General features: G+C 40.9%; 1 protein-coding gene across 1 annotated transcript; it reads right to left on the reverse strand.

The window, feature by feature from the left end:
- Positions 1 to 422: 422 nt before the first annotated feature.
- LOC132982007 (eukaryotic peptide chain release factor subunit 1) lies at positions 423 to 8,159 on the reverse strand. The gene is made up of 11 exons (XM_061048225.1): positions 8,005 to 8,159; positions 7,505 to 7,615; positions 5,935 to 6,110; positions 5,043 to 5,182; positions 4,783 to 4,921; positions 4,441 to 4,631; positions 3,127 to 3,256; positions 2,834 to 3,007; positions 2,675 to 2,739; positions 2,434 to 2,581; positions 423 to 1,169 (listed from the first exon to the last, which is right to left on the reverse strand). The coding sequence occupies exons 2-11, from the start codon at positions 7,588 to 7,590 to the stop codon at positions 1,087 to 1,089; spliced, it is 1,332 nt and encodes a 443-aa protein (XP_060904208.1). The 5' UTR covers positions 7,591 to 7,615; positions 8,005 to 8,159; the 3' UTR covers positions 423 to 1,086.
- Between the last annotated feature and the right edge of the window lie 368 nt (positions 8,160 to 8,527).

Consider the following 8,527-nt stretch of genomic DNA (forward strand, 5'->3'; position numbering starts at 1 on the left):
CACCTTCATCTTTGAAAACCAATTCTTCTTGGTATCACAAGTAAAAAAAAAGGGATCTTCAGGACTGAATTCACAAATTCCTATTATTGACTTACAGTAAAATCAAATGTCATAGATGGAATCTTGTCATTGTGGTTCAGATTTTCAAAAATGATTATTTAACATTCTTAGATGCAGGGGGCCTAATAAATGCCTACTTATATCGTACAGCTCTGATACCCTTAATTTATACATTTTAAACTTACTTCAACGTGAGTTTGTGGATGCCATAAACAACTCTCCCTCAAGCAGCCATGCATACTCTCACACAGGACTATCTGAATATATTCAGGGTCCTGGGTAAGGAGAGATAAGGGCAGGCCTCCCAGGAATGAGACAGACACAGCACAGGATTGAGACCACACCAGATGAGGAGGTAGCAATGGTTTTCAGCAGTTCAAATTTAATACTTTGTCCCCCTTTCTCTACAGAAACCCAGGTAAAAAAAATCCCCCACTCTCATAAAATACAACAGCAGCAGTTACCAGTAAAAAAATGAAATGCAAAAAAAAAAAAAAAAAAAAAAAAAAGAAGAAGAGAGAGAAAGCATAGTAGGGAGGAGAGAGATGTAGGGTAGGGTTATGATGACGCAAGAACGGGAAATATATTTTCTATATGGGGGGAGTAAGTCCAAAGTTTATCTTCAGACCGGGTTAGGGGCAGCGAGGAATCTGGGAACTTGCTGATGTGTTCATTCAAAATGGAGGGGAGCAGAAAAAAAGAGAACAAAAATGAGTCGAGTCCAATCCAACTAGGGGAAGGAACCAGCACTCTAAGGCAGGGATTTATTCAGGAAGGGCTTTCTCCCTCTCTGGATGCAAGAAAATCTCACTCCTCTTCAGCCGGTGTGATGTACTCTGTCTTGTATACAGATGAAATGTATGTGCAAGTTTGTGTATGCAACAGGTAAATTGGAAGGTGTGTCTGTCATATATATGGTCAACACGGTTGCACCTCTCACTTGCTGCAAGAGAGGTGGCATTTTTCTTTCCTTATTTCTTCATTCATTCCTTAGCTTTTTTTCTCCCAGTATCAGTCCCCGACTACCTAGTAGTCATCCAAATCAAAGAACTCATCGTCCTCTCCTTGGTACTCCATGCCCTGGAAGTCCACCCTGTACCGCAAGATACCTGAGGAATACAGGAGGACAGATCAGTAAGGGTAATATGATGGCAGCAATAAGAGAAGAATATGTTTAAGGAAAAACTATTCTCAAGTAGTAAATGGAGTGGTATGATTGTTTTTTAGGTCCTGAAATCCAAACCTCTTAGACTATAAAACCAAAGGCATCCCATTAACCTTTACTGTACCAAGGAAATTTTGATGGAACTGTATTCCTTCGTTTTCAATTTTGCAAAATTCTGCTAAACACATCACGTCATACCTGTTGAAGAAATTATTCAAATATTTTGCATATTTAAGATTGTATCATTCTTAAAGGCTACGTAAAAAAAACATTACCAGTAGAATGAAACTAAAAAAAAATGTTATTTTAAATACATAACCCACAAATGCACAAAGTTATGACTATGACTGGTTGGCATGATCAGTCATTGGTTCTCTTTAGGATGAACAAATGTTTGAAACAACATTTAGTCTCTGGGAATTAAAGGGATAGTTTTTGACTTTATTGATCAGAGGGAGTTGACAGCATGAGGTGCAAATACAGCACAGTAACTAAAGGAATTCAGGTCCTTTTAAATTTCCTTCACTTTACCACATTTCTTTACCTCCCTTTCTGCCACTTTTCTTTGACTAAAACTCAAAAGTGTTTAAAGGACGGAGAAACAGAACGCACTGTCCCCACTACTGTATCCAAATCTAAAGGCCCAGATAAGAGAGAATCCAATCTAGTTCAAGTGAAGGAATTTATTTCTACTCTTTCCAGTTTAAAACACTTTGTTTCTACATGGTCTGAAACGGCATCTTTTAAGCACAAGGATCTAAACCAAGGACTGCCCTGTATAGGTTTGCATCTTCAGTTAATGGAATGAAGCCAATACTTATAAATAGGTTGTGACATTCTTGCAATCACACTTCACTGGCTATCAATGTCCTTATTGTTGCTGATCTAAGCATGAAAGTAATGTAGATTGAACAGATGTATAATGTCTGTAGTATTTTGTGAACATATATCCTGCAGAGATACTTTAGTCTTCATTGTATTTAATGTGGACAATATTTAAAGGCTGGTTTTATTTTCTAAACCACTCCAGGTTACAGAGGAAGAGAAACATTCTGGAGTAATACAAAATGGAGAACATCTCAAAGTTAACCTTCATATTTTGCAAATGAAGTATGTAAGATACCAGAGAATACATGAAGGCTTGAACCTGCTTAACAGGTTTGAGCTTTACAAATGTACAATTCCAGTGCTATTGACAGTGTGCTCACCCCCAATGCCTCCAAAGCCCTTGACAAACTGGGAACCTTCCTGGCTCTTGTCTGTGACTATCTCCAATGTGGCTCCGAATTTCTTGTAGTTGTTGGCAAACCACTCCAGCAGTGGCATGCTCTCGATCAGCTCGTGTTCCTGCCCCGTCTAGAAACACAGTCAAGAGTCAGAGACACATGCCATGACGGGTAATGGGCCTAACTTAAATCCAAGAATGAGTCCTTTCTTGGTAGTGCTCACCTCCTTGTCTGTGAAGTGAGACTTGTCTTTCTCCTGTTCTGGCGTTAAGTACAAAGTTTTCTCATCTAAAAATCAAAGGAGAGACATTAAGATTATAGCAACATAACATGATGTGTATGGCCTTGTTTCTGAGAAATGGGATATTTGTGGAATGAGTACCATTCTCTAATCCGTTGCTCTCAGCCCCATGCACACGAAGAATGTATCGCATCGTGTCTAAGTTCTCGTAGACTATGAGGATCTCCACAGCTCCCATCTCCAGCGCTTTGAGCGTGTCCTCCACACCGAAACAGTACTTCCCCGTGTCCTGACTGATCTCATCGAAGTACCGCCCTATACAGAGGGATAATCATTGGGAACATCTCTTCATTAACAGAAGCTCTTGTGTTCTGAGGTTTTTCTTAAGGCGTCACTTAACATAGCTGTTCCATTATGTAAATTGCACGACATACCTATGAGCTTCTTCTCCTGGATGAACTTGACATTAGAGAGAACCTCTGCGGAGAGCTCAATAGCCTGGTTGAAGCCATTCTCCCCTCCATACGAGATGTCCACCAGCTTCAGAACTTTGGCCTGTAACCTCTGCAGAAAAACAACAACACACAAACGGTTAAAACACACAGTAGACATCCATATACAGGCAACGGGTGATATAATTAATAGCATACTAAATATGAATAGCCATTCATTCAACCTCCCAAACCAGCAGCTTTAGAGCTACATCTTGATATGAAAAAGGCAACTTCAATTTTACTACTTCATTGTTTTATTATGCTCTTCCAGTATACTCAATATGCATTCTTTAAAATATGCAGTGTTTCCCCTACCATTATATTAGGGGGGCGGCCCGGGCTGTAATGTGGTGAAAGTCGAACCAGAGATGAGAACATATTGCAGCAAGGAGGACTGAGGAGGAAGCTCTTCACTTTGGTAAGACTTTATATTAAGTATAAACAATAATTTAAAGACATAGTAGTTCTGGGCAATGTAAACTACCAATAAAATCTATATTTTTAACACAATATGTAATTTATGACATGAAGAGAGCAGTTCACCGAAGTCAAATTCCTTGTGTATGTAAGCATACCTGGCCAATAAAGCTGATTGCTCCTATTTAACAGGTGTCTGCTTGCAGTACCCCTTAGATCTCCTACAAGGCTGTGTGGTTATGTTTGAGATGCAGGAGAGAATAAGCCATGGTGCTGCTAATGTTTGCCAGACACCACAGACAAACTTTAAAACGGACAGTAGTTAACTTGAAGTTAGGTTAGATGACTCAAAACCCAATCACTTTCAAATGAATGAGGACATCATTATTTGGAATGAACTCATCACTTGATTTCAAATAGCACACACCCCCACGTTGACATTATACCTGTGCCTTGAGAGAACTCAAGTTTGTTTCTCTCAAAATTGTAACATTACTGAAGCTGGAGTGAAAAAGGATTTACATTTTTCAAACATCCCAATCTACTATAAATTGGTCAGTATGCAAAAATGTTGTAATGCGTTACATTAAGCTAAATAAGTAGTGTATCATATTTTGTTTTATGTAAATTTGATTAAATAAAAATAATAACAGTGTTAAAATATAATTTAGTTGTATTGACTAAATTTGTCTTTTCTGATATCTATCCCCGCAAGTGTAGCATATACTAACTTAACAGATTAGATATTGCTTAATAGTAATCAATGTAATCGACATTAGATAAATCCGGAGGAACATCCCTGTTAGTTTTAACAGACTCACTCAGACATCAACTTACTGGGTCGAACATATCAGACTGGCTGAGTTCTGTCTTAAAGTCTGCAGATCCAGCCAAGACCATTCCAGCCACATTAACTTTGTCGTTGGACACAAAGAGCTGGACAGCCGTCTCAGCCACTTTTCTCACATAGTTGTGTCTCTTCTCCATTCTCAGACGAGCAAAACGCAGAGCAGACTGCCCTCCTCTGCCTAAAAGAACGATAGACATAAGAGAAACCATTTTTAAAAGGCAAAACTTAAGAGCTTCATACATGAACAACTATATAAAACTAATTCTCTACAATTATCCCTGGGGTGTAGTTGCACAAAATCAAAAGTTCAGTGTTGTGTAGAATAGTACCGTGCTTCTTGGGTAGGTCCACAGTGAACTTGTGTAGCACCTCCCTGGTGTTGCCCTGCAGTGTGCCAAACAGTGCCCCACTACCGTCGATCACAATAAAGCCAAACTTACTGTCGTCAGAGAGCAGGGCTGTCAATGCCTGTGTTAGGGGAGAGTGAAGGAAGAATTGAGGATGAAAATGTGACAGAGTATAATAATAAAAAATTAACTCCAAACAAATAACTATATTAGCATTCTTGAAACCATGCAAATGCTCACACCTCAGTGTGGAACTTGTTGTCGCACAGGTACAGGGAGGTGTTGATTGGTTTAAAAGGCTCAAAGTCGATATTGACTTTTTTCTCCTTGCCTTCCTCTGTCACAATGGTGCCACAGTACACGACCAAACCATTGGGTGGCACTAGAAATAAAATAAAAAAATCAGAGGACAGTAGATTAGACAAGTAGAAAGTTATGTTATAAAAGCATGAACATTTAATAGGGTATGAAGAAGAAGCCATGATCAGCACATTTTCTAGAAAGTTTCTAGTCATGATTCTTTCTGTTCACAAAGACCTCAAACTTTCTGAAGCAAGCATTTTTTCCCCTTGATGTACAGTATATCATTCTTAATTCATGACAAGATGTAAATGCTAACACTGTCTAGATGGGTAATACACAGCCTTGTCCCATGCATACAACTTCCTACTTTTAAATCCAATGCTATAACCAACACAAGTTTAGCTAATTAACTAGCTGGTCCAAAGCAGCAAGACGCAAGTGCATTGTTCACCATACAAACATATGATAAAATGTAAAACACTGACATGCTGGGAAAGCTGACTACATTCATATGATTTCCACTTAAGTTTAGAACTGCTCTAATTTAAAACCTTTTAATTTCAATAAATCTGAACAAAATAGTACATATAAAGCCATATTTGTTACACATTTCTAAGATGCTTCTATGTGAAATTGAATCTCTTTATTAGTGAAATCGGACAATCTGTCTAAATATCAGTTAAACACTAGATCAGACTATCTACCTGGTTTGACTGAGAACATTAAGGTCATTTTGATAAACATATTTCCTGATAGAGATTAATTATGTCCAGCTAGCTTTAAAAAAAATGGCATGAAAATCAGTTACTTGAGTGTGCATTGAACACGTACCCTTGTTGTAGAGTTTTAGTCTTTGCTGTACAGAGGTGATGGCCCCGAGTACGGAGAGCCTGTTGACTCGGCTCTTGATGTTAGAAGCAGTGCCAAACTCATCAGCCAACATCTTGGCCACTCTAGATATCTGGTCCTTGGGAGGGATGATCAGTGAGATCATGCTGGTGCCATTACTATAGAGACAGACAGAGATAAACATTATGTTCACATAAAAAACGTACAAACACATACACAAGTTGCTATGGGGTGCAGTGTCCAACAACACATTATAAACATTGGTGCTTTACCACCAATGTGTAGCAATCTGAAAACAATGCAACTCAAATATACTTCAAAATGACCCTGACATGATTGGTGGTACCCACACCTACTATGACCAACTTGGATTATGTGGAACTTCGACCTGTTTATTTTATTACCTTTGAGATTTAAATCTCATCTTATTTTGTAAACAAACAACCCTCCCTAACAAAATATCACCTTGACAGGGGTATAAAGGTTGAGGGGACAAACGGGATGGGCTTGTCAGCTATAAAGTATACAATCTCTGCCCTTGAGGCTTACAACTGGGTGGCACTGCTCTACACTGCCTCTCTATTCACTACCTACTCAACACACAAAGCATGCCAGTACAGGCTGACACTGCACATACAGACAGACAGGCAGGCAGGCAGGAAGGCAGGCAGGCAGGCAGGTAGGTAGCAGCAGCTGGATGAATACAGGGCAAATGGTCAACTGTGACATGGCAGGCGGTGGAGCACAGGACGGCAAATCCTGCGCAGCACTACACAGCAAGCTGACGCAGAGAAAGCTGTAAGCCAAAACAGCAACACCCACACTTTACATGTCGTCAAATGGCCAAATATCCCCAAGTGTTATTCGTTATTCATTCTGTAATACTTCAGATGTGAAACTGAGAAGCTCGGTTGCCATGAGGCGACTTGCCCATGAAAACTCTTCAGGGAGAGAAAAAAAAAAGAAGCTCTGTCACATAATCAACACGAACAAAAGGCCTTGTAAACGTCATTTAAAGACTTAACATTAATCCGTCAGATCATGTGGAAGCCCGACTGTATGCTAGCCGGCCTTCATTTCTCATCAACGTGCTTTCTTGTTAAAGACACCCATGGCGGCCTCTCTCCACAGATGACGTCTATTAGCGGGTCTCACTGGCAACACAGCTAACAGAAATGTTACAAGCGTTTACCCCTCTTTTCTTAACTTCAGGCATAACTCTGCGCAATGTCACCCCATCGCACGTAAACGTAGAAGCATCACAACGAACCCTGATTCTACTTAACACAACATTTCCGACTATCAGACTTGCTACATTCGCCAGCAGTTCCGAGCTAGCGTTTTAGCAGGTAGCATGCTACCTAGCGGCAAAAGTAACGGTAAGCAAAGTTAGCAATGCTAAGCTAACCACTCCCAAATTCGGCCGCTCTTATCTCCAGCTGTTTGCGGCGGTCATCATTCACACCGTCAACTTAAAAACACAAATCAGATGACAATTCCCCCCACCGCCCCCGTCCAAAACATCGACACACCGCTCATATCGATCGCTTACCCACGGGCAGCTTCCAAACTCTTGATCAGCTTCTTGATTTTCCATATCTCCACGTTCCTGTCCGCCGCGCTGGGGTCGTCCGCCATCTTTCTGCTGTAATCGCTTCAGCACCTGAAAAAGGCGTAAAAAACAAGAACATAACATAAAGACATGGATCTTACACTACCCCGATTGACCGGGAATCTCAGTCTTGATAGACCGATACATTTTTTTTTTTATTCCAGACTAGACGGTCAGGGTACCTCAACGCTAGCGGCGCGGTGTCTGTTAAGGCACCTGACCAGCTCTGGCAGCTGCACCGGCCGTGAGAGAAAGACTCTGCCCGGGCTGCCTCTGTCAGTAGAGAGCGCGGATAATCACAGGCCTACAATCTGCCAGGCCCTAGCGTCCACCCTGTTCTTATCTAATACGACCTACTTTACCTCTGCTCGCCTGAAATAACCTAACTACCGGATTTTCCGACTGGATATTTATTGGAATTAATTGAAGCGTTACGGTACCTGCCTCGGACAACGCCGCTCCGCTCCGCTGTCTGCCGCTGCACTACGTCGAGTCGGTGGTCCGAGGAGTGACGTTGCCTTCGCGACCGGTTTCTCCTCCACACGCCGCGCGTGGTGCTATCGATGGAGCTCACATGTAGGAGGTGGTTAGAACTATGGCGTTCACTTCCTGGAAACCACATAGAAACCAATAGCAGCTCTCGCAATCCACGCCATCATAAAAATCTAAATAACGATTGGACAAAGCTTAAAATCATCGTCAAAATCGGGTGGGTCTTAGTAACTGGGAGTTATGGGATTTGTAGTAAGTTTTCGGTGACAGAAGTAACTGAGTTTACCAACACACGTGTTTACTTGTCCTTGTTAAAATATATATCAGACTCACGAATTTGTTTTTCAGCTTCTTACTGCGTCTTTTGCAGTCTAACTTGAACGGTGTAAAACTGCCCTCTTGTAATGTCATTAGCGTAGCTGTGTGGGCTTTCCATTAATATTGAGCGTGTGCAGTGACATCTGCTGGTCA

Source organism: Labrus mixtus, chromosome 10, assembly GCF_963584025.1.
Source record: "Labrus mixtus chromosome 10, fLabMix1.1, whole genome shotgun sequence".
Lineage (NCBI taxonomy): Eukaryota > Metazoa > Chordata > Actinopteri > Labriformes > Labridae > Labrus > Labrus mixtus.